The following is a 27,018-nucleotide window of genomic DNA, read 5'->3' on the forward strand; positions in this document are numbered from 1 at the left end:
CTCCACACCCTAATACCCACAGCCATGTGTCAACTGCTATAAACCACCATCTTAATAGATCTTAATAGGTCTCTAAATGTCCCACAAGTTTTTCACACAGGGCTATGTAGGTTTGGATTTTATCCTCCCATTTTCTGTTTATTTGTCTTATCATTGTCTTTTATTTAAATTTGTTTGATGATCTGATCTTTGTTGTTCCTGGGACTGTGCTCTTCTGGACACAGATCTCGGATGTTGTTCATGGAATCTCTGAGCTGCTTGCCCATTTTGGGAGTCACAGCCTCAAGTGTTTTGATTACCACTGGGACCACTGCTGGCCTAACCTTCCAAATCTTCTCTAGCTTCCCTCTCACCCCTAGGTATTTCTCAAGCTTCTTGTGTTCCTTCTTCCAGATGTTGCTATCACTTGGTATAGCCACGTCTGTCACTACAGTCTTTCTCTTCTGCTTGTCCACCACTACTATGTACTCACTCTCAGGGGTATATCCCATTTATATTCTACAATTACACTGTTATAGTGTATCTGTGCAAAAACCAAAATATATGAAAAGCTACATTTTTGTTCACATAACAAGTGTGGTACAAAAGACGCTTTATTTACAGTCATATTTTCATAAATGTTAAAATGCTTTCTCTTTATCATGTTTCCATTTACATGTTGGTCGAACCTTTACCAAGTGAAGAACTAGTCAAAGGCTTCCACAGAGTACAGATGCAGAAAACACTCAGTGTTTGTAATTAAATCAAGAGGTCATGTAACAATAGTTGTGTTAATGACCTGATATATTACAAAAGTGACAGTTAAATAGTCCAATACATTAAACCTTATAAGCTATGGTTTGTATTTTATACGGGGAATTTACATTAAATGAAGGACCTTTAGGCATCTTAACATCAGCTCCTCACTCCAGCTACTTTCAGTGGAGCTGTCTGTCCAAAAGCACTGAGCACTTCTTCACCTGACTTTATGGACGTTAGCATACACACAATCAGTTCCTGCTGGTTCAGGCCTCCGAGGTCGCTTTGCAGACTTTACTTGGCCGTACTCCACAGCAGCTTTTTTCTCAGCTTGGTTTGCCTGCCTTTTGACAAACTTGACATCAGCAAAGACTTCCTGGTCATCTTCTTCCTCTGCAAAGTAGCAAAAGGGATGGTTCAAATATAGTATTAAAATAAGTGAATGATTAAAGGAATACAAAGACAGTAGATAACATAAAATGAGTCACACAAAATATGACATGGGTTCTTTAGCGAGCTTTAGAGTTTATAGTTTGTGGATTTTGCTTTGTTTAGACAGAGCTGTTTCACAGGTTTTTGTGTTAATTGTAGCAGGATAGCAGTATCTGCATATTTAACTGATATATGACAGAGTTATCAATAAACTCTTGACAAGAAATCAAAAATGTATTTAAAAAGCTTACTATTCCGTATATCCTAAAAAACAAAAAAGCAATCTGAGCAAAATAAGTGATGAAATAAAGTGTACCCTTTTTTGTAGGTTTGCTGTTTTGCTTTTTCCTCAAAGCACATATGACTACTACACCAACAACCAAGAAAATTACCAGCGCTGAGAGAACACTACCGATCAGTGGCAAATTTCCTGTTTCAAAAATAAAAGGCACAAACAGATAGCAGGTTGAATCAGAAAACATGTTGGTTTTTTATCAAGACAGAGAATGAGCAAAGGAGAAAATTACATCAATGGATCTGAAGTTACTTTTTACTTACTAATGTACCATGGCTCATCACTGATGGTAGTTCCATAATCCTTACCCACAGAAGTCTGTTTTGGTGGAGTACACAGGGTGTTATTAGCTTTATACACCCACCGTGATATCTGTGTCCCATTGACTGAAGTACAGTTAATGAAAATAAAGCCTATGAGCAATAAAACACATAATTCATGCAAAGTTACTGTATTAATTAATGAATTAGTAATTATCATATATATATCAGATTATTTATATTCTCACTCACCACAGGTCGATATTCTCTCCTCTTTGGAGACATTACTGACATTATTACTGACTGAGCAGACCAGATGTCCTGACACGTGCTGTTTCAGAGTGATGATGTTAGTCTCATTATTTCCAGAAAGGAGCTCAGCATCTGTCAGTGTGCGTCCATCCAGAGTCCAGCTGTACTGAGGACTGTCCCCTCCCTCAGAGGAGCAGGACACCCTCATCTCTCCCTGGGACAGACACTCAGAGAGCAGCACCACAGAGGACACAGGAGCTGAGAGAAACACACACACAGATCAGTTTTTTAAAATAGTATTTGGTCATTCTTTATAGTCTCTAATGAAAAACAGGGAACGCAAAAAACACATGTATCTGAAATTTTGTGAGATGTATTATATGGATTACCAAAAATCTATTAATGGCTTAATTTCCCAACATTTACCTTGAATGAACAACTGTAAAGTCCACCCGCCTGATGATCTTCCATCTGAGTCAAAGGTTTGAAGGGTATAATTACCACTGTCTGAGCTGCTCAGGTTATTGATCCTAAATGTTCCTCTACTGGGAAAAAGATCCACTCTTATAGAATTAGAAGTAACCTTATTATTTCTTACATTTAATATTTTTAATGTATTTTTTAACAAATTGTATTTATTAATTTCTGAAGTGTTGTCCATCAGCTGGATTTTCACAGTTCCTCCCAAAGGTCCATAACACTGAGCTCCATCCCATCTGCCATCACAGTGAGTTTCCACACCTGCAAACAAAAAAGGATACACAGTTGGTTTGTTTGTTTTTAAGTTACAAATTTGAGTTTGGCAAAATCTGCAAATGTCTACCTAAACCAAAAATGACGGTTTTGTGCCCACTGTCTGTCACAGATGAACATTATACAGGTCTGTGAATCACAGTTAAGGTTCAGCTAGCAGCACTATTTTCCCTGTGCTGATGAACAGTTACAAACTAAAACTAGAAAATTACAAATTCAAATTATACAACTAGAAAAAGTTGCACTTCCTGCGAAAATGTAGTGTGAATGCCGTGTAGTGGAATCTGAAAACAGCAGAAGAAGGAGAGCTATCTGTTGAAAACAGGTATAGAAGCTGAACTCTGCTTTATTTGAAAGACTACACTGAAGAGTGTCAAGAAAGCAGATTACATGTAAGCAGGGAAGATGTGCAGCATCTGTCCCATGGTCTGGTCTGAGAACGGCTGCTCATCTCACCGAGCTAAAACATGGCTCAGCCCGGCAAGCAAAACTGGTGATCACACTGATAATGTGGTTCCTGTCAGCAAAATGGGCTGATTTCTTGACACTCTTCAGTATAGTCTTTCAAATAAAGCAGAGTTCAGCTTCTACACCTTTTTTCAACAGATGGCTCTCCTTCTTCTGCTGTTTTCAGATTCCACTACACGGCATTCACACTGCATTTTCGCATGATTTAGCTGCTGTAGCTTTAGGGTTTTGTTGATGAAATATGTTGCCTTATTGTTATACCATCATAGTCTTACTTCATTTTTATTGCTATAGCCTATATGGCCTGTTAATGAAGGTATAGCCTTCGTTAACAGGGCACTCAAATTAGTATGTTTTGTCACAAATATCAATAGTATTGATACCAGCACTGTTATTGGTATTGGATCGATAGTACGACAGGATCTATAGTTTGTGTTCAACATATGTTGAACAAAATATCTTTAGCTAAATATAGCTCTTTCTTCTCTCTCTCTCCTTTTTAATCATGGCAGGAAACATATTATTGATTATGAAATTAATAAGTAGAGACGACATGACAAAAATAAGTTACTCACCATGAGAGACTCCAAGCAACACCAGCAACAGTCCAACTGCAGCTTCCATGTCTGTTCAGCCTGTGTTGATCAAGTCAGCAGCTTTTCCATCAAAAACAAAGGTGGGTGTGGTGCTCTGAACGGACTCCAAATTGTTAGTAAGCAGCCTCAGAGGCGAGTGAAAACGTTGGCGTCCGGTTTTGAAGTTGTACTTGTATATTCATGCACTGAGGGGATAAAAGGAAGTGGTGTCGGTTTTCCTTCCTCTTTTAGCTTTCAAGAAAAAAGATTCATGTGTGATGGATTGCGAGGAAGGGAGGGGAAGCATTTATTATTTATTACTAAGTGATGTTTTGAGCATGCCTAAAATATAAATTGGCCCATAAAAAATAATCTATTCATCTATAAACACTGTAAAAAAAAAACATGTCTAACCCGTGACAAACAGGTCAACCAGCACATTTTGTGTTTACACACACTGTGCAGTATAGCAGTTAACTCCATGTTTAAAATCTAAGATTACTGAATAAAATATACAGTTCTAAAATGTATTCTTGAAATTAAATAATGGTTCATTCATTCATCTTTAAAGCTGAACAAGGGGTCATTTCAGATTTTTAGCATGTGAAGTATAACTGTACAAATCTTAACAAGACGTATAATCCACCAAAATACGTCACCCATATACTGTAACAACTGCAATGAAGTTGGATTTCAGTTCTTATGATTTCATTTTAAAACCTGAACATTGGAGGAATAACTGTTCTTTCATATAATGGCACTCTCTCCTGGAACAGAATAATAATACTGCTTCAAACTTTTCATTGCCTAGTTACACCTTTGTTTCCATGAACACTGACAACAATTAGTTATGTGAGATTCTTTTTTCTTTCTTTTGTCCATGCCCTCTGTCCATGCTAAATTATATTTGGGCATTTTTACACTGGTTAACATAGTGATAATAATAACATTGATATTATTCTGTAATCAATCTGAGAACCCCTTATTGTCTAGTATATCATATTTGATACATACAGGTTTTTTTTTAGTTTTTTCTAAAATTCTATATCATCTGTGTGATTTTTTTTCCTGTGAAAGCCCTAAATAAATTGCACAATACACTTTTAAGCAATTGAAACTCTCAACTTTCAAACATTTAGAATTTTCTGGCACTTATCTCATGGCTCAGTTTTTAAAGGGTTAACATTTTGTCAGCTCTCTTATGTTGACGTCTTGTACTGACCTGTTTGTATATGATGGCTTCACAGTGGTCAGATGCACTGAGATGTATTACAATCAGTGTCGGATCCTATCACAATGTCATTCTGTTTAGTTAAAGACTCGAGTTTCACGATGTTTTGTTACTGAAGATACTGAAAATTACATTTGGCCCGCGAAGCAATACCAAATTATTATCAGAGCTGGCCTACTGGTATTATACAGCTAATATATATATTGTTTAGTATTAAGCTTTGCTTGTTCCATATTCAGTTTTTAGCAAAATGTGTTTGAGTCCATAAGAAAAGATTCATTCTTATATCTGGAGGAATAAATATATTTCAATAAATATTAACGTTAGCCCGCGACTTTGTTCCAGTTTTGAACTTTGGCCCACTGTGTATTTGAGTTTGACACCCCTGGTTCACAGCAATGCAAAGGAAGTACACATATTGTACAAGGTGATAAAATATGTGCAGCCACACTGTGCTATTCACACTTTTCTAAGCATGCTTTTTCACTGTAATGTTCCTGTTCTCAAGCTAACTTAAGTTTCTCATGTTATCATGGTCACTTGGAAAAAAAGTGAAAAAAACTTAGAGCAAATGTATTTATTTGGTGTCTAGATATTTCTGAAGTGCTGTGCATCACTTGGTAGACCACAATTAGTGCACTAATTTATTCACGCTTTCTTCAAGCAGTTATCTAAGTTATCTCTAAAATTAGAAACACACAGTGAGCTCACTAACACTGTCAGAGAAAAGTTAAGGGCTTCTCTCTTTACCTGACAGAGGATAAATTATCCCCAGTCAGCCCTTCAGAGTCCACAGCCTGTGATCAGAACACAGTTAATGCTACATCTGTAAGTCTTCCATTAATTACTTATGTCAATGGATCCCCGAGGAAAGCCAAGAAAGCTGATGCTACACTTGCTAAATATTTTATAAAAGTAACAGAAACAACAAGTGAGAAAAAAGGCATCTTCTTGAAAGATGACCTGTTTATGCACAAATGGGCCTAAGTTAAAGCAGGAAAATCAAGATGAGGACTAGGGTGTGGTATGGCAGATGGTAGTTCCCAAGGGGTACAGCCAAGGTGTGTTGCAGCTAGCCCATGAACATTCACAGTCTGATCATTTAGAAGTTAAAAAAACATGACCGCATCCTCCATCATTGGCTGAGTGCTGGGAACAGTTTTTCTGGCTGGGTCTTAAAACTGATGTAGCTAAACCTGTAGCACTTGTCAAATTGCTGGTAAGTGTGACCACTTTGTGCAACCTGTTCCTATCATTCTGCAGTTGGTGAGTCTTTAGAGTGTGTAATTGTTGATTGTGTGGATCTGCAATCTTTAGGTATTTCGAAAATAAAATCTCTAGCCTCAAACAAACATCTGGCATCAAACTTTAAAGATCATGATGCACAAATACTGCCTTGAGACTGAGAGACACTGGGGTAAAGGTCTTGCTTTCCTGCTGTTTGCTGCTCACAAGGCTAAGCAGATATCTCTCAGTTTTATCCCTGCTGAGCTGCTGTTTGGACATAATGTGTGAGGGCTGCTAAAAGTGTTTGTCCTTGATGTTGTCACACAGTTCCGAGCCTCTTCTTTTCTCAAAGTAACATAAAAACGCTCTATGATAGGAAAACTGTTCAGTGTTTTTTTTTTTTTTTCAACCTGCTGACAAGTGCTAGTGTTGGTACCCACACAGAGTTGTTTTCAGCAAAATTTGCAGGTCAGGGTTAAGTTAAAAGCAGCATAAATTACACCAGACTCTCCACACACCTGCACGGTGGAAGCAGACACGCCTGTGTTATACTAACATGCTGAAACTGTTCCAGTGACTTTAGGGAAGATCCCCCAAAATTCCCATCTAAAAGACAAACCTTCTGAATCCACTTTCCCTGTCTCAGTTTCACTGATATCCGTGCCAGTAGATAGTAATGGTTCCTTCACTATTTTTATTCATGCAAACCTTTTCTGCTGTTTTGTTTTTCTTTGTTTGTGTTTTTTTGTTTCACTTTAGAGTTTAGTGTGTTCGTTTCTTTCCAGGAGGATTTTTTGTTTGTTGTTTTGTCCTTGGAGACCCTGAAGATGAATTTGCTTCCTTTTCTCCTCCTACTTAAGTTAATTGTAAATAGTTGTTTGTAAAATTGTAAAATAAATCTTTGACTCATCGTTTATGGGCTTATGTATGGCTTGTGCTGTTGCCCTTGTGTGTTACACCCTTGTGCCCCCTAGACTTCACAGACAAATGAGGGGTCATAACAGTGTAATGAAAATTGCAATGTGATTACAGTAACATGATATCAATAGATGGTGTCAAAATCACCCAACTTTGCTTCTCACAGAGTCTATTGACACATTCAGTAGCTGTCAAAGTATAAATATTAATTAGCCTCATCATACAGCAGCTACATCAGCCACAATTATAGTTACAGTCAGTGGTACATCAAAATGTACCAAGAATTACAATGAATTATTTTTTGTGTAAAGTTTTACAAGCATAGGTGAAGCTTTAAGTTGCAGAACTTAACACAAAGGATGTTATTAAAAGCTACTCAGTGACTGTACTTGATAACAGAGCTATTGCATATTTTAAATAATTAAACAGAGCTAAACATAAGAAACTCCTAATAGCACCACCCGCAGTCCAAATGTAGCTTCGTGTTTCCTCTCTGTTTGTCTGTGAAGGTTCTCAGTCATCCAGGTCATCGTAGTCTAAGGAGCTTGGAAAGAAAAGCGTCTGGACTTCTTTAAGTTCTTTCCTCTCTGTTCACTTTCTGTCAACTTAGCCAGCAGCTTTCAGATAAACTCCTCTACTTTACCAAGATGCAAACAGCACAGGATAAATGCAAGCAGGCCTCTTTGCACACTGTGTGCATAGAGGCACAACTGGTTTCCTGTTGGTGACCGGCTTCAAATAAAAATGTGTGAACTCAGACCAGGCAAGATGTATGTCAGAGAAACCCAATTCTCAAAAGTACTTTTAATATTTACAACTGATTTATATCCAGTTTGAAGCTAATTGAACACAGAAATGACAAAAATACGCTGTATAATAAAGCCATATATATATATTGTTTAATACATTTAAAAAATAGAATACTTCAAACCTCAGAACACATTCACAGACATTCACGATCGTTGTGTTGCTGAAGTTTTGTGTGTTAAGGTTATGTGCATGCAAGTAGATTCTAATAATGAATAAAATGAAGTCAATCAGCATTAATAGTCACCATACAAAACCACAAGTACACATGTAGCTGTTACATAATCGAGCTATTATTCGTATTGATTGTATTGTGCTCTTCCCATATATTATAAGTCTGTACTGATGAAGATAAATATATATATATATATATATATATATATATATATATATATATATATATATATATATATATGAAGGAAGCCAGACTAAAGTAAGAAAAAGGAGATAAAACATTAAATTTGCTCTGTCTCTTGTTTTTTTGACAACAGCACACTCTTCAAACCATGCATCATAGCAGGTCTCACTATAATCTCATAAAGCTTCCCTTTCACTTATGCTACTATTCTTCTGTAACATATCAGCCCAGACACTCATCTCCACCCAGTTTAACCTGCCACCACTCTCTTCCTTACCTCTCTAATGCATTGTCTGTTGCTTTGATTTTTTGTTATTTAAATTCATCCACTATCACTACCTTTTCTTGTTGCATTTTTACCTTTTCACCCATCTCCCTGACATCCACACACATGTATTATGTCTTGTTTCTACTGAATTTCACTCTTATTCTCTCCAGAGCATATCTCCACCACTCCAGACATTATTCCACAATGTGTTTCTACACCAATCTGCATTTAATTATTAGTTATTGTTAATCTCTGGCTCTCTTCTACAGTGTGTTTTTGTCCTGTCTTCATCTGCTCGCCCTCAACTGGTTGCGGCAGATGGCCACCCCTCTCTAAGCCTTATTCTGCTGGTTTCTTCCAGTTAACACAAATCTAACCAACCAACACGACAGTAGACATGATCACGATTACCTGCTGAAGTTCAAACTGAGCATTCAAATACGTAAGAAAGCTGATTTTGTGGCTGTGAACGTGGCATGGTTGTTGTGGCATTAGTTACTAGTTACTTCTTCAAAAAAGTAACTGAGTTAGTAGCTGAGTTAAAATATTTTAAAAGTAATAACTCAAAATGTTAGAAATATTCCAGTGTTAGAAAATCAGCACTGCTCAGTGTTAGCCATTGTTAATCTTCAAAATTGACTAGGTTACTTTTAAACATATAACACTGTCAAAAGTGTTAATTTAACACTCAACAGTGATGTATTTAACACTCAGAGGTGTGGACCCATATAGACACTCTCTAGTGTTAATTTAACACTGGAGATTTTGCTGTGCACTTGTCCTGACAACCCAACAGAGTGAACATTATTGCCACAAACTGTCACCTTCAAGCATGAGCTGAGAGTAGCTATGTGTCTCTCCTGTGCCTCCACCCAGACCCCCCACACCTAGGCTATGCAAGAAAGGGTGGAGTTGGCTTAGGTTTCTCATTACTCATCTTGTTGCTTGTGAAACCTCCAATGGTGAATGTGCTGTGGTTGATAAGTCACTAAAAATCCTCCATTACCACGTTCTCTTCATCTTATCTTCATTTTATTCCTGTACAGGTGGCGTGGGGCACCCGCAATTAGGTTGTACATGTACAATGACAAAAACGGTCTACTCTATTCCATTTTATTGTACTACAAACTTTTCAAAAACATTTAAAGGAATAAATGTAAACAAATTGAGTACAATACTATTCCTTTCAAAGTAAATGCCTTAGTAGAGGTTTGCACACTCTGAGTGCTTCTCGTTTCATTTTAAGACCTGAACATTGGAGGCATAACACCAAGACAACTATTGTAAATATCTCACATAATGGCTCCTTCCATTGACACATATAAATAATGCTGCTTTCATTGGGGTTTTTTTTGGCCATTTAAAGCTTTGTCTGACCATATTCTGTTTAAAGTGATTTTATTGAATGTAGTTTTTATTGCACTACCTCAAAGGCCCTAAATGTATTAGAGGAACCCAAAATAAACAGCTCTTGACAATAAAAGGTTTTTTAGGGTATTTTACACTTGCTGTAACAATAAGAATACTCTTTATCATCAACGCTTTCTTGGACTGACCTATTTAATAGTTAACAGTTTTACAGTAGTCATCTACAAGTTTGAAATCTATTGCAGTTTCTGACCTCATCACAGTATCAGTCCATGTATCCATTTAAAAACAAAGGTTTTGAGATGTTTTGTTTACAAAATTGCTGGTTGAATTTAACAAAACTTGGCTAAGCAAGTGGACATATCTGCTTATAAGCAGAAGCTCTGAAACTGTACATCTTGATAAGATATGGACAGTCACACTGTGCTATTGTTTCACACTCTAAACATCATGCTTCCTGTGTCACATGTCACTGGCTGTGTAGCAGGAAGGTTAGGACGCAAAGACAGAAGTTAAACTCAAAACAGCTTTATTGCTAAATGAACAAAAACTAAAATACAGAATAGAATAATTCAATCAAGGTAGAAACAGGAACTAATGAACTAGGTTTACTTGGTAGGACACATGAACAGCAGAACACACAGCAAGAGGCACACTGTCTAGAGGAAGAACAGAACATGAAACTAAATGAGACTGAGGCCATACATGAACATATAGGAAGATGAGGGAACAGGCAAGAGGTGGGAGTACAGACACTTATCCCAGGCTAATGAAATAAGAGAAACAAAACAGAACACAAAGCACAAGGGATGGCAAATTAAAACAGGAAATGACTAACATTAATACCTAGACTATGACATATGAGCTTGACACAAAGACAGAAAGTTAAGGAAACACAGAAAAGGCAGAACCAGACAGATACACAAGGTAAGCAAGAAAACGCAGCAATAAATAAACCTGTCCTGCAAATATATTGTTACAGTGTAGCAATAACAAAAGAAAAGTACACAGTATGAATCAGTGATGTTGATTTCAACCACTTGCAACAGTGCTCAAATTCAGTTTAGTACAAACAGTAGTTTCTGGTGGGTTGATTATTTCTATTTGCAATTATGTAATATGTATTTGATTTTAGGCCAAAAAATGTCTCAGATTAAAAGACTACTCTACTTATAGTTACAACATTTGTTATATTAGTTTCCACAGAATACAAATGCATAAGATACTCAGACCTTCTCATGGTAATTCAGTGTAAGCTGTGTAAATGTAAAACATGATTAGTGAATAAAAACAAGAGATACGTGTCATCTAAGTGTTATTTTCACACGCACAGAGATGTGAAATGTCAGTAGATCAAAGTTGACACTACACATTGCAAGAAGTAGAACTTCTCATTTCAACCATCAGAACAGAGTTGTCTGGATAGTCCATCATTTGTGGGACAGCAGAGACTTCAGCTTTTTCAGTTTTCTTTTTCTTCCAAGCAAAGTAGATGAAAATCCCAATTAATAAGAGAATTCCCATCACTGCTCTCAAACCACATAAAAGTAAGGAGTTATCTGTTCAGAGACACAAATATCACATTAAATTAGAGCTTTGACCAGGTTCACTTATGTATAACTGAGTTACCATTGGAGTAAGTGATACTACTAGAGGATTGATTCCTTACCTAGAGGAGTGTCAGAGACTTTTATAGGGCCCATTGTTGGTTTAATACACAGGGTATTTTTGGTTGCAAGCACCCACTTTGTAATGTGTGTCCCATCAGATAAAGTGCAGTTAATGAATATGAATCCTGAGGAATTCATTTGCTGTTTCAATAATTTATAACAAATGTAAAACTCATAACTCTTAAGATATTTTTGCATCATGTTCTTACTCACCACAAGTGCATATCCTTTGTTCTTTGGAGACACTATTGACATGATTTCTCACTGAGCAGACCAGATGTCCTGAGACGTGCTGTTTCAGAATAATGTTGTTACTCTTATTATTTCCAGAAAGGAGCTCAGCATCTGTCAGTGTGCGTCCATCCAGACTCCAGCTGTACTGAGGACTGTCCCCTCCCTCAGAGGAGCAGGACACCCTCATCTCTCCCTGGGACAGACACTCAGAGACCAGCAGGACAGAGGACACAGGAGCTGAGAGAAACACACACAGATGAGTTTTGATATTATATGTCAGAACTGTTCATTCTTAATAGTATATAAGGAAGAGAATTGTAGCCACAAAATACAGTTAAATTTAGAATTTTCAATTAAATATTCAAATTCAGTCTAATCTAATCTAATTTTATTAATAGCAACAAATCACAACAACAGTTGCCTCAAGCTGTTTATGTTGTAAAGTAAAGGACCATCTATACCACACAGAATATGAGATATATTATATAAGATGATATGTTATGTAGATTACCCAAAATAATGTTACATTTACAGGGCTTAACACATTTATTAGGCTACCATCTAATGCAACGTTTATACCACACCTGCCTTAAATAAACATTATTGATGATTAGCAAATATATTTTTTATGTTTCTATGATTTTTCATGCACCAATATTTATTAGCCCTTTAATCCAAATTATATTTTAAACACTATAAAGTATTTATCTATAAAGTTTAAAATGTTTGATGTTTTTATACATTTGTTAAGCACTATATATAATAATTGTAGTCATTTCTTGAAATGGAAAAAATTACCTTGAAAGATCAACTTGAAAGTCCGCTGGCCTGATGATTTTCCATCTGAATCAAAGGTCTTAAGGCTATAATTACCACTGTCATTGCTGCTCAGGTTATTGAGCCTAAATGTTCCATTACTGGGAATAATGGTAGACCTGTTTCCTATCATATTAACCTGATTATTTTTCACATCTAATATTTTTAAAGAATTCTTTAATAATTGGTATCTAGGTAATTCTGAGGTGCTGTCCATCAGCTGGATGTCCACAGCTCCTCCCAAAGCTCCATAACACTGAGCTCCATCCTGTTTGCCATCACAGTAAGTTTCCACACCTGCAAATTCAAAAAATATTTTTGTAAAAAAAACAACAACAATAAAAAAGATATTAAGCAGCACTGAAGCAATTAAAAAATAATTCTGAATATTTCACTCACAGTGGGTTAATTGGTTATAACGTGTAAAAACAAGGTATTATACCTGGCATTGTGTCTTATATGTCACAGGTAATAGAGGCACCAGTACACGGTCACTGCAAACATGGTCACTACAAACTTTGCAACAAACTTGCAACGTTACAGTAGTAAAGTCCAAAATTTAGAGATATCTTAACGACTAAATATACCATATTTTCAGATCATAAGGCACACTGGATTATAAGGTGCACTGTCCCCGAACGGGTCTGTTTTCATACATAAGGCAGATAAGCGTCAGATAAGTCAATTTTGCTCAACTCATTCTTCTTGCTTCTTCCATTTCCGTACCATTGATTCATGAATGTTGAATCTTCTTTCAGCTGCTCTATTCCTGTGTTGTTGCAGTATATTAATGACTAACCTTTATTGTGGATGGGTTATCTCAGTTGTTCTCCTGACTGAAGTTTGGTCTGTTTATAGCATCCTGCCATGCGATTGCATTTGTCCGAATACCATCGGGAACCCTCACGTTAACTTTTATTGAGTGGAAAAAAGTTAGCATTCGTCCTCTAGCTTCACTGTGTTTATGTTGTGCTAACATAGCTGTGTCACTAGCGATCATGTAGCAAATCATTATATACCAACCAGCCCAACTTTAGTAACCCTACAAAAGTCACTGCTGTTTAGTTTTCTGTCTTCATCTATGTTGGAAGTGAGAGCAGTCCCTAGTTTTATACTTGAAAGGTTTCACATCATTACTCTATGTAATAATACCAGCGACAGGCCTACATCTGTAATTAGAATCATATGAGACAAACACAATATGAGTTTATAATAGTGTCAAATTGAAGGCTTCAACTTGATAGCTATGTTTCGTCTTTTTACTACTGCTATTTGCAATTCATTTTATTTTTTATAAAATTTTTGTCCCTAGTTTTATACTTTGAATTTTGATTTATTGTATTATTTCATTATTTGATCAATTCATGGAGTCCTTTAAAGCTTTGCATTATTTCACAAATGTTTGTAAAAGTGGGCTGTATGGTGCTTGATTTAATATGCCTGCAGCAATGTAACCGAAAACACCTGAATTCAAATATTAAGAGATGCCTTTGTCTATATACACCATTTATATAGTGTACATTACCAGTGTTGGTCAAGTTACTTGAAAAAAGTAATCAGTAGCTAATTACTGATTACTTCCCCCCAAAAGTAATCCCATTACTTTACTGATTACTTATTTTCAAAAGTAATTAATTACTTAGTTACTTTTTAAAAACACAATTTACAACCTGAATAGGTGATAAAGCGATAGATCTTTCAGCCCAATTCTACTTTTTCTACATAATCCATCATACAAAATGTAACCAAATGGAAAAGTCTCTTTTTAAAACTTGTTTTGTTAGTTTTAATCTTTTAACTTTATGCATCTAGCAAAAATTTAATTATATGCAACATTCTCTGACTGGAAGTTACTGCCCATCTCTGTACATTACAAACGTCACTGCTGTTTAGTTTCTCTCTTCATTTATGTCGGAAGTGATAGCAGAGCTGTACGTCTTAATTTGTTTACGAAATCTTTCAGTCAGAACATGGTATATCCTGTTTAGGTGGAAACTAGCGAGCTAACTCCCTGCTAACTTCTAACTCCATTAAATTTAATAAATTCTGTTTTCATGGATGCCTCGATTTTGAACTTAATTGTTACACCTGGTAAAGCAGCAATGCTGATCATTATATTAAAGATGAAAGCATTTAGAAGGTTTTTAACTCCCAGTGATGGCCCAGTGTTCATTTATCTTTAGGACCTGAACAGACTCCGTGAGGCTCCTGACTATGTTATCCATAATGCTCCGACAGCAGTGCGGCTTCGTAGCTTACCAAAGTCGTACTAAAAATCTTTTTGACAGATTTTTGAGCACGGTTTATCACATAAAATTGGTTCGAGGTCAGTAAGCACAACCAGAATTCATACATGAGGTGCACCGGATTATAAAGCGCACTGCTGATTTTTGAGAAAATGTAAGCATTCTAAATGTGCCTTATAGTGCAGAAAATAGAGTACTACTAAAGCAATTTGGTAAGTAAACAGTGTATAATATGTCACCTATGACAACTACAATTACGAAATCATGGCAATAAAATTTTGAATAAACCAAGCTACTTTTTGTACCTTACGAAATTTTAATTTAAAGTTTTAACATTTAGTTGGAAAAGTAAACATCCTTAGATGTGGGAAAAAGAAAATAGGTAAAAAGATTCCATTATGAGGTAATTCCATTTCAACCACAAAAACTACAAGAAGAAGAAGTTGAAGAAGAAGTTGGTTTTGTGCAGCAAGGATGAACAAAAACTGCCTAAATTCTAAAAATGAATGCACAAAGTAAAGAATTTCTCCATTTATCTGCAGCTATATTTTTTCCAGTTAAAAACTTTAAAAAATATATCACTCAACACTACTGCATCATACCGCTACTGTAACTGATGAACACATTAGTCATGTTGGAAATCTGTATTTGCCAACATGACTATAACTCAGCACTGCTTGTTTTTACCTTAAGTGCATACTGTAAATAAGCTGAACTTATAAACAAATAAAAGACAAGAGATCCTTTGGCTGTTTTCAAGTAGTCAAATGTACTAACACATGCCATGGCTTCAAAACACACTGTTGATATATAAGATTTTTACATTATAAAAGTGTTGCATCTCAAAAGCTGAAAAACTCACCCTGAGCAACTCCCAGTAGAACAATCATCAATCCAAGCACAGCTTCCATCTTTTCTCACTGTTCAATGCGTGCTGGTACAGTTTTCAGCTGTCCGAGTGATTCCTTACATGTGATAAGTGTAAATAGTAATCATCCACAAACATCAGTGGAGATTGTAGCAAAGAGAGCTTTCATTTAATATCCAGGCAACTTTAAATCCAAGGAAAACTTATAATGAATTTTATTTTTGTATAAATTTATCATAAGTGTAGCTCAACCTTTAAGCTGCAGAACACTAAAGATAATATTATCATCGATTCAGTGACAACACTTATTACCCCAGCTGCTGCATATTTCAAACAATTAAATACAGCTCACCACAGATATGATGCAATAATAGCATCATCAGTAATATAAAATAATAATATGATATCAGCATCACCTACACAAACACAGCTTCTGTGTTTCTTCTCCATTCAGCCTATTCAGCAGGCAGCTTTCAGACAAACTCTTCTACTTTACCAAGATGTAAAAAGGCACAACCTACACTGACCATGTTTCCTGTTGGTGGAAGAACGTGGGAACACTGACCAGGCAGGATGTGACTACAATAGAGCTGCAAAGAGAGACAAAAGAAAGAAGCTGCCTACCAATTTAATGAAAAACAGTCAATTATTTTTACCTGTCAAACCTTGAAACACTTTCACAGGCATTAATGATTGTTGTGTTTTTCAGTGGTTTTGAAATGTACCAAATTTCTGTGTGTCGAGGTCTCATGTTAGGTTTCGCCATAAAAAGAGACATCAATGTCATTGCACAGCAACTGTTACCATCACTGCACACAGAAAGAAGTGAAACACAAAAAAAGTGTCACCATTCAAACCACAAATATGCATGTAGCTTTTATTACACAGAGCCTCTCAATAACTCTTCTTGGTTATATTGTGCTCCTGCTCTATGTTTATGTCTATGTTTAAAATGTAGACTGATTCAATTCAATTCAATTCAATTTTATTTATATAGCGCCAAATCACAACAAAAGTCGCCTCAAGGCGCTTCATAGATACAGAGAAAAACCCAACAATCATATGACCCCCTATGAGCAAGCACTTTGGCGACAGTGGGAAGGAAAAACTCCCTTTTAACAGGAAGAAACCTCCGGCAGAACCAGGCTCAGGGAGGGGCGGCCATCTGCTGCGACCGGTTGGGGTGAGAGAAGGAAGACAGGATAAAGACATGCTGTGGAAGAGAGACAGAGGTTAATAACAGATATGATTCAATGCAGAGAGGTCTATTAATACATAGTGAGTGAGAAAGGTGACTGGAAAGGAAAAACTCAATGCATCATGGGAATCCCCCGGCAGCCTACATCTATTGCAGCATAACAAAGGGAGGATTCAGGGTCACCTGGTCCAGCCCTAACTGTATGCTTTAGAAAAAAGGAAAGTTTTAAGCCTAATCTTAAAAGTAGAGATAGTGTCTGTCTCCCGAATCCAAACTGGAAGCTGGTTCCACAGAAGAGGGGCCTGAAAACTGAAGGCTCTGCCTCCCATTCTACTTTTAAATACTCTAGGAACAACAAGTAGGCCTGCAGAGCGAGAGCGGAGCGCTCTAATAGGGTGATATGGTACTACAAGGTCATTAAGATAAGATGGGGCCTGATTATTTAAGACCTTGTATGTGAGGAGCAGGATTTTGAATTCAATTCTGGATTTAACAGGAAGCCAATGAAGGGAAGCCAAAACAGGAGAAATATGCTCTCTCTTTCTAGTCCCTGTCAGGACTCTTGCTGCAGCATTTTGGATTAGCTGAAGGCTTTTCAGTGAGTTTTTTGGACATCCTGATAATAATGAATTACAGTAGTCCAGCCTGGAAGTAATAAATGCATGAACTAGTTTTTCAGCGTCACTCTGAGACAGGATATTTCTAATTTTAGAGATGTTGCGCAAATGGAAGAAAGCAGTCTTACATATTTGTTTAATATGTGCGTTGAAGGACATGTCCTGGTCAAAAATGACTCCAAGGTTCCTCACCGCGTTACTGGAGGCCAAGGTAATGCCATCCAGAGTAAGAATCTGATTAGATACCATATTTCTAAGATTTTCAGGGCCGAGTACAATAACCTCAGTTTTATCTGAATTAAGAAGCAGAAAGTTAGCGGCCATCCAGGTCTTTATGTCTTTAAGACATTCCTGCAGTTTAACTAATTGGTGTGTGTTATCTGGCTTCATGGACAGATAGAGCTGGGTGTCATCTGCATAGCAGTGAAAATGTATGCTATGTCTTCTAATGATACTGCCTAAGGGAAGCATGTATAATGTAAACAGAATTGGTCCTAGCACTGAACCCTGTGGAACTCCATAATTAACCTCAGTGTGTGAAGAGGACTCTCCATTTACATGCACGAATTGGAGTCTATTAGATAGATATGATACAAACCACTGCAGCGCAGTACTTGTAATACCTACAGCATGTTCTAATCGCTCTAATAGGATATTATGATCAACAGTATCGAACGCTGCACTGAGGTCTAGCAGGACAAGCACAGAGATGAGTCCACTGTCAGAGGCCATAAGAAGATCATTTGTAACCTTCACTAAAGCTGTTTCTGTGCTGTGCTGAGCTCTGAAACCTGACTGAAACTCTTCAAATAAACCATTCCTCTGCAGATGATCTGTTAGCTGTTTGACAACTACTCTTTCAAGGATTTTTGATATGAAAGGAAGGTTGGAGATTGGCCTATAATTAGCTAAGACTGCTGGGTCTAGAGATGGCTTTTTGAGTAAAGGTTTAACTACAGCCAGCTTGAAGGCCTGTGGTACATAGCCGATTATTAGAGATAGGTTGATCATATTTAAGATCGAAGAATTAATTAATGGCAGGACTTCTTTGAGCAGTTTTGTAGGAATGGGGTCTAAAAGACACGTTGATGGTTTGGAGGAAGTAATTATTGAAGTTAACTCAGAAAGATCAATTGGAGAAAAAGAGTCTAACTTAATATCAATGGTACTAAGAGTAGCTGTAGATAATATTACATCTGTGGGATGATTATTGGTAATTTTTTCTCTAATGATAAAAATTTTATTTGTGAAGAAGTTCATGAAGTCATTACTAGTTAATGTTAAAGGGATGGTTGGCTCAAAAGAGCTCTGACTTTTTGTCAGCCTGGCTACAGTGCTGAAGAGAAACCTAGGGTTGTTCTTATTTTCTTCAATCAGTGATGAATAGTAAGATGTTCTGGCTTTGCGGAGGGCTTTCTTATAAAGCAGCAAACTATTTCTCCAGGCTAAATGATGATCCTCTAGATTTGTGACACGCCATTTCCTCTCCAGATTACGAGTCATCTGCTTTAGGGTACGTGTTTCAGAATTATACCACGGAGTCAGGTACTTCTGATTTGAGGCCTTAGTTTTCACAGGAGCTACAGTATCCAGAGTCGTACGTAGTGAGGAGGTGAAATTATTAACAAGATAATCGACCTCTGTTGGGGTAGCGTTCAGATAGCTGCTTTGCTCTGTGTTGGTACAGGGCATTGGAGATGATAACAGTGGGTGGATTATATTCTTAAACTTAGTTACAGTGCTTTCAGAAAGACATCTACTTTGATAAAGTCTACTCTTCACCGCTGTGTAATCAATTATTGTAAAAGTAAATGTTATCAGGAAATGATCAGACAGGAGAGGGTTTTCAGGAAACACTGTTAAATGTTCAGGTTCGATGCCATATGTTAAAACAAGATCTAGGGTGTGATTAAAGTGGTGGGTGGGTTCTTTTACATTTTGAGAGAAACCAATTGAGTCTAATAACAGATTAAATGCCATGTTGAGGCTGTCATTTTTAGCATCTACATGGATGTTAAAATCACCCACAATAATTATTTTATCTGAGCTCAGAACTAAATTAGATATAAAGTCTGAGAAATCAGACAGAAACTCTGTGTAAGGCCCAGGTGGACGATAGATGATAACAAGTAAGACTGGTTTCTGAGTTTCACAGCTGGGGTGGACAATGTTAAGCATCAGGCTTTCAAATGAATTAAAAGTCTGTCTTGGTCTTTCATTAATTAATAGGCTGGTGTGAAAAATTGCTGCCACACCGCCCCCTCGGCCTGTGCTTCGAGATTTCTGGTAGTTAGAATGGCTCGGGGGTGTTGATTCATTTAAACTAACATAATCATCCTGCTGCAACCAGGTTTCTGTAAGGCAGAGTAAATCAATTTGTTGATCAATTATTAAGTCATGTACTAACAGAGACTTGGAGGAGAGAGACCTAATATTTAATAATCCACATTTCACTGTTTTACTCTTTGGTTCAGATGTGGATACTGTATTGTTCTTTCTTTGTGATTGTTTATGTCTGATGAGCACAGGGTACACAATGCCTTTTGATGTTTTATTTTTTTGCTTTTAATTTTTAATAAAAATAGTTTAGGCAATGTGGGTGCGTTCAAACTATTACAACTGTATATGATACAGTATTTTGAGGAAAATAGATGCTGAAAGAAGAAATCCAAAGCAGAATATGTGTGTGGAGATTGAAATATAATCTCTGATATTATATATTAGTTGCCTGGGCAGATCAGGAAAACCACAGCTTTTTCATCTTCTTTTGTTTGCTCCCTCTAGAGGTCACCACGGTAGATTATCAACTTCTGCAGGCTTTCTGTTTTCCTCCTGCCTGGCAGCTCGATATTCAGCACCCTCGATTACACCTCTCCAGTATTTAAAAACCTCACCACATGTCTAAACCCTCTCAGACTTGCTTCTCTAACTTTGTCTCCAAAATCCTCAACCTGAGCTGTTCCCTCTGATATACTTATTTTGAGTCTTGTACATTCGGGTTACTACCATTGAAGATCTTAACATCCAGATCCAAACCATAAATCATAGCATGTCTCACTCTTCTTGCTATTCTTCTGTCACCCCTGACTCACTCGACAAAAACATAGTTAAGCCAAACTGGGTTTGAAATGTAACATTTGATTTTAAAACCTGAACACTGAATTCATAATGGAATCAGCTCAATTTTTAGATAATGGCGCCCTCCAGTGATTAAGAATTATACAGCTTCAAAGCATTTTTGCACTGATGTTTACAGGAATATCATAAAAACAATGCTTTCCCATATTCTGTCATCAATCTGAAATTTGGAAATTACACTTATTAAGTTTTGCCAGATTATTTGTTCTGAATTATTGCAGTGACATATTTGTAGGTGGCATCCTCACAGGGGTCAGGTAGGTTTGAAGTGTGTGTAACAGCTTAACTAAATTGATATTACAGTTTTTATTGATTGCATTTGCACAATTCTCACAGCAGAAATGTTATTCTCACCACTCTTAATACAGTTCTGAAATCAGTAACACATTAATCATTCTCAACATTTTCACACACTGCTGTTGTTTCTGCACATACTTCACCTCTAAGATATTTGTTACTGTTCTGTTACAGGTTGCTGTTAACACGGCCCCTGACACAAGTGATATGTGTTTGACATATTACCATATTTGACATGATGCAACGTTCACCATTTATCCAGATTTGTGACTGGCACCAGCCACCCCAACCCTAACCTGCCTGTGGGATTCGTGTGTGAACTTCCCCATCGAGCAAACAGAAATTAAACAAAGGCAGGTCACAGAGTAAGTCTGGTCATGTCCGCAGTTCTTATCACTTACTTTTTCCTTTCCGTCACATCATCTTAAGTAACAAACACAATGCATCGCATTATTAGGATAAGCTAATTAGGTAAGTTCAATTAAACTAATATTTAGATGTTCTTTAGTGTTGTTGTCAGATCTCTGTGTTTTACTCACAGACTTATATAAATTTTGCATATAATTTATTTACTTCAACTGATACAAACAGATCCAGAAAAAATATGTTTGTTTTAAATAAATATTTAAATTCTTTTTGTTTTTGTTTTGCTTCCTTCCGGAGTAACTGTGGACCTTGAACTGACGGGCAGCAGCTCAGAAATATTTAGATACCAGATGTTAAAGGATCAATTCAAAGTATTCACTAGGAGAAACAAAACAGTTTTTCTTAATATGATAAAAACTGAGCTCTCTTTATTCCCAATAATACAAGGCAGCTTTATTGTGCTGTACAAACTTGGGTGTCAAAACAGGGAAACAGAACATATAAACTGGGATGGACGGAGTAATCTAACTAATCAAGAAATGGGAGAGAAGGGAAACACAGCTGGTACTAATTACACAGACCAGACGGGGAACAGAGGCTGAACATAGAGCAGAACAGTCAAAATAAAACAGGAAGTACATGACAGACACAGAGACCCACACTAGATACTGAACAGAGAGAACACTGAGTACAGGGACAGGAGTGACATGAGACACTACTGACTGGGGAACAAGACAAACAGGAGGACAGAACTAAACATAGACTAAACATGGGGGCACCAGAACAAAACTTAAAAAACTAGAATTACCAGAGCAAAGAAAGACTAGAGTGCTTAAACAGAAACCAAAACACTAGTAATCATAAACCATGAAGTCACAGATTAATAATAATAATAATAAAATAAATCCAAACTCTGGGTTACTGACCCAGGACTGGACAGTCATGGTTTGGCCTCCCCAAAACTTGCAACTCACCATTATTTAAGCAGTGTAGGATCATCTTGAAAGAACAGCAGAAATCACAGCCAACTTTCAAAGAAGAGCGTCGAATGTCCTTGAAGAACCCTGGATAACTATTCCTGAAAGCTACTTAAAGAAATTACAAGAAGATTTACTTAACAGAGTTCATACTGTGTTGAAGAATAATGGTGGTCATATCTGATATTAAGCTGCTAGAATTTCACTAAAAAGAGCCAGAGAGAACGAGGGAGAGATTCAATAAAGATTTTCAGTCCAGAGTATATTATTTGATATATTCTACAAATGAACAAATATTACAGTGTAGCTGTACGTAAGGAAAATATATGAAAGCCTGTATTTTCACATAACATCTTTGGTAGAGAAAGAAGCGTTATCTACTTTGTTGCGATCGTGGTTCAAGAGTTGGGAGTTCGTCTTGTAACCGGAAGGTTGCCGGTTCGAGCCGCGGCTCAGACAGTCTTGGTCGTATGTCTTTGGGCAAGACACTTCACCTGTTGCCTACTGGTGGTGGTCAGAGGGTCTGGTGGCGCCAGTGTCTGGCAGCCTCTCTGTCGGTGCGCCCCAAGGCGGCTGTGGCTGCATTGTAGCTTGCCATCACCAGTGTGTGAATGGGTGGATGACTGAACGTGTAAAGCGCTTTGGGGTCCTTAGGGACCAAGTAAAGCGCTATACAAATACAGGCCATTTTACTTTGTGACATTTTTATAAAGTTCTCTTTAAGAACACTATTTACACATTAATTCCTAAAATCTATATGCCCTAGATCAGGTTAACAGTTTAATTTTTATATGTAAATATGCCACAGATGTTTTCTGATGACAAGCAGAAAAAAGGAGAGACTACACCACTCTAACCATGCTGACAGTTTCTTTGTATCTAGTTTTTCATCTTCAGCTTCAACATGACTGTAGAAGCAGAGTTAAGCTGCATAAATCTTATTCTGAGTTTTTGTATTTTGATGATATTTGAATTGAGACTGAGCTTGTAATACAGTGTCAAAGATCTTCTTACCTAAAGGGTTCTGTGGTAAACTGGCTCTGAGCTAATTGAAAATACAATTAAGTTGACAAGATGCAGATCACGTAACTTCCCTAAATGACAGAATATAATCAATATTGTTATTGTGATCTCTATGATAAAAAATCAACACAGTCTGAGATTCAAATATATGATGCTGGCAGGTTTTATTGTGTAATGTTTCTTGAGATGACATACATTATGAAGTAATGTTACATAAATTTGAACTAAACTGTTGTAAACATACCACAGCAGATTTGATGATTCATACATGAACATGCTTTTCAGCATACTTTATTGACACTTTTACTCTCTCACGGTTGCTGTCACAAACACATGGCTGCAGCTCTACAGCTGCCAGCCACACACATCACCACCAACAGCAATGACAACAGTTATAACACAGACTTTAAGCTGGTGAAGGGTGATTGCGGATGCTGTTCAGGTGCTCCCTCTCCTGCAGTGACACCACTTACCACAACCCACCACAACCGTACTTAAATAAGTTAGGAAATTATTTTTGTTTCGACTGTAAAATTTATTATGCAGATATCAAAGAAAAAATACAACTACAAAACTTTAATATAACGTGTTCTCTTCTTCTGTAACTGAAAAGTCAGCTGTGGGCATTCAGATCTTTTATCAATGACCAAAACCTTTTCTGCACTGAATTTTTTACAAAGTGTAATGATTTTAAATGTAATTATTTAAAAATAGTGTGGAAAACAGTCACAGTAGTAGTGTAACAGTAAATGCAGAGGTTCCCTAACAACAGAACCATTTTGCACAATACAGTGAAAATAAGATAAATTAATAAATCAATAAGCATGATCCTTGATGGTTTATATTTGTACGATGGGAAATCACATTAACTGAAAGACCTCTAGGCATCTTGGCATCACCTCCTCCGTCCATGGACTTTGGGTGATGCAGTCTATATAAAAGTAGTGACCGCTTAAATTATCGTGCATATTTTGGATGTTAGCATAAACAAAACCATCTCCTGTTGTTTCAGTCTGGCAAGTTCATTTTGAAAACTTGATTAACTCCAGCTCTGCTATTTTCTCCCTTTGCTTCACCTGCCACAACACCAACATTAGCATAGACTTCTTGGCCATCTCCATTCTCTGCAGAGCAGCAAATAGAGTCAGTGAATGATTAAAGAATTTTTCATGTTCTATGAAACTGTTTGCTAATAGTCAAAAAATGTCACTGTATGGAAAAAGTTCGTTTTACCACAAAGATGCAAAATGATTTGCATTTTACATAGATAAATAAATAAATAAAACATGACTTTTAACATTCTTTTGGGAGCTTTAAGCTTTACAAAGCTGGGCAAAATTGCTTTCAAACACTTTGTGTTAAAGGTAGTTGGTTAACAATACTTGCATATTTAACTGACACATAACAGATATCAATAAACTCTTAGCAAGAATAAAAAAAAAAACTATTTAAAAGTGCTCAATTATTCTGTTTATCTTCTTAAAAAATGCAAAAAAGAGCGACCTGAGTAATGGGAGAAAGAAAAAAAAGATGTTTGTTACCGTTTTGTTTTAGGCGTTTGTCGTTTTTCTTTTTCTCTGAGCAGATGATAACTGCACCCACAGCCATGAAAATTACCAGAGCTGAGAGTCCACCACCAATCAATGACAAATTGCATGTTTCAAAGATAAAAGACAACAAAAGATGAAAAAACTGATTTCATTGGATCTACTTAGTTTTCACTTACTAATCCATCATGATTCATCTCTGATGGCAGTTTCTTTTTCCTTACCCACAGAACTCTTTGCTGGTTCAGTACACACAGTGTTATTAGTTTTATGCACACACTCTGATATCTGTGTCCTGATGACTGAAGTGCAGTTAATGAAAATAAAGCCTATGAGCAAAGAAACCCACGTAATTTGCTAAAGATATACAAAGTGAGCATATCAATTGCTGAGTGATTATCAGATATTATTTACAAAGACCTCACTCACCAGAGGTAGATATCCTCTCTTCTTTGAAGACATCACTGACGTTATTACTGACTGAGCAGACCAGATGTCCTGAGACGTGCTGTTTCAGAGTGATGATGTTAGTCTCATTATTTCCAGAAAGGAGCTCAGCATCTGTCAGTGTGCGTCCATCCAGAGTCCAGCTGTACTGAGGACTGTCCCCTCCCTCAGAGGAGCAGGACGCCCTCATCTCTCCCTGGGACAGACACTCAGAGACCAGCAGGACAGAGGACACAGGAGCTGAGAGAAACACACAGATCAATTCTGATACCGTGACAGGATTTTGGTCTCCAATGAATAACTGGGAAAGCAAAAAATATATCTGAAAATTGTCCACGGGAACTTGTGGATTTTAGTTTGTAGTCCCTGCCAGAAGGACTGTGGTTACATTTTCTGACGATTGTCAGTTTAAGTTCATTAATGTAAAGCTTTTATTTGTGAACAGATACGTATTATACAGGTCTGTGACTGAAACATAGTTTGGGGTAAGTTAGCAGCTCTAGTTTCCTTGTGCAGATATTCATCAAGATGAAAATTTACAAAACCTAGCTGGAAAATTGCAATTTTCCAAACGACAAAACAAATGTCTGAATTGTATTTGGCTGCTGTAGCGTTTAGACTCTGCAGCTGTGCATGTTGCCTTACCACACCATCATCAAATGTTTTAAGTAGCCTGTACTTTTCTACAAGAAAAAAAGTAAAAATGTCTGGTATGAAATAGAACAGTTGTTTAATGAGGTAATTTGTCATAGTTGTATTTACTTATATGTGTTTACTGCATATTCAATGATCTCAGAATGGCACATTAATGTTTAAAGAAAAGCAGGCCAAGCAAGCTGGAAAAATTTGTCTTTTGTTGTTGTTCTTTTTGTTCCAAACTTATTTTATGGACTGTACTAGATTTCTTGGCTGCAAAACATCTCATTGTTATAAGATTAGGTATTAAGCAAGTTTTGTAGCTCACCATGAGAAACTCCGAACAACATCAACAACAGTCCAGCTACAGCTTCCATGTCTGCTCAGTGTTCAGCCTTTGTTGATACAGTCTGCAGCTTTCAAAGTTTTTTACTCAAAAACAGGCGTGTGTGTGCTGGTCTGAACAGGCTCCAGTGTGCCCTGTTAGCGATTAGCCTCAGAGAAGAATTCTTAAAAATTTTGGTGTCAGGTTTCATTGATGTTGTACTTAACAACTTCTTTTCTTTTGTTTGTTTGTTTCTTTTTTTGGCCCCACAGACACAAATAAATATAGACAATTAGGGGGAAAAGATTTCGGAATTATTTATAAAGGTTTCATTTTCGCTTCATATCATTGGTTGCACTGGATTACTTTTTGATAATCAACACATTTTTAAATAGTCTGACTTTATGTCTTCACTGAGGCGACACGGTTACGCAACTTATTTATAACTGACTGCATTCATGTTATATTTTCGCTTTCTGTTCATGATGTTGAAAATACTTGTTTAAAACCAAAAGTATTTTATGTTCAATATCAGAAGTACTGTACTGTATATTAGTGTGAAATGTGGGGCACATCTTAGGGGCTCATGTAAGGCAGCCCACACTTAGGCCATGTCCACACTAATACGTTGTCATTTGAAAACACATCTTTTCTTTCTCCATT

At 36.8% G+C, this 27,018-nt stretch overlaps 2 protein-coding genes across 2 annotated transcripts; both read right to left on the reverse strand.

Moving 5' to 3' along the window:
- Positions 1 to 575: 575 nt before the first annotated feature.
- Positions 576 to 3,952, reverse strand: LOC146717582 (uncharacterized). The gene is made up of 6 exons (XM_085478223.1): positions 3,774 to 3,952; positions 2,404 to 2,718; positions 1,978 to 2,235; positions 1,729 to 1,878; positions 1,487 to 1,600; positions 576 to 1,131 (listed from the first exon to the last, which is right to left on the reverse strand). The coding sequence occupies exons 1-6, from the start codon at positions 3,820 to 3,822 to the stop codon at positions 956 to 958; spliced, it is 1,062 nt and encodes a 353-aa protein (XP_085334349.1). The 5' UTR covers positions 3,823 to 3,952; the 3' UTR covers positions 576 to 955.
- Positions 3,953 to 25,094: 21,142 nt separating this feature from the next.
- LOC146717583 (uncharacterized) lies at positions 25,095 to 26,469 on the reverse strand. The gene is made up of 2 exons (XM_085478470.1): positions 26,359 to 26,469; positions 25,095 to 25,634 (listed from the first exon to the last, which is right to left on the reverse strand). The coding sequence occupies exons 1-2, from the start codon at positions 26,405 to 26,407 to the stop codon at positions 25,369 to 25,371; spliced, it is 315 nt and encodes a 104-aa protein (XP_085334596.1). The 5' UTR covers positions 26,408 to 26,469; the 3' UTR covers positions 25,095 to 25,368.
- Between the last annotated feature and the right edge of the window lie 549 nt (positions 26,470 to 27,018).

The sequence above is a fragment of the Copadichromis virginalis genome, linkage group LG2 (genome assembly GCF_057382275.1).
Source record: "Copadichromis virginalis isolate Kocher_CV1m ecotype Utaka linkage group LG2, C_Virginalis_male_GT1.1, whole genome shotgun sequence".
NCBI lineage: Eukaryota > Metazoa > Chordata > Actinopteri > Cichliformes > Cichlidae > Copadichromis > Copadichromis virginalis.

What these genes read in the sequence shown, in the direction of transcription:
- LOC146717583 (XM_085478470.1), bottom strand. Translation starts at nt 26,407, where the DNA reads ATGGAAGCTGTAGCTGGACTGTTGTTGATGTTGTTCGGAGTTTCTCAT. An exon ending in GTTGTTCGGAGTTTCTCATG is followed by an intron (nt 25,635 to 26,358) that starts GTGAGCTACAAA and finishes TGTTTCTCTCAG; the next exon opens with CTCCTGTGTCCTCTGTCCTG.
- LOC146717582 (XM_085478223.1), bottom strand. Translation starts at nt 3,822, where the DNA reads ATGGAAGCTGCAGTTGGACTGTTGCTGGTGTTGCTTGGAGTCTCTCAT. An exon ending in TGATGAGCCATGGTACATTA is followed by an intron (nt 1,601 to 1,728) that starts GTAAGTAAAAAG and finishes TTTTTGAAACAG; the next exon opens with GAAATTTGCCACTGATCGGT. An exon ending in CAGCAAACCTACAAAAAAGG is followed by an intron (nt 1,132 to 1,486) that starts GTACACTTTATT and finishes GCTACTTTGCAG; the next exon opens with AGGAAGAAGATGACCAGGAA.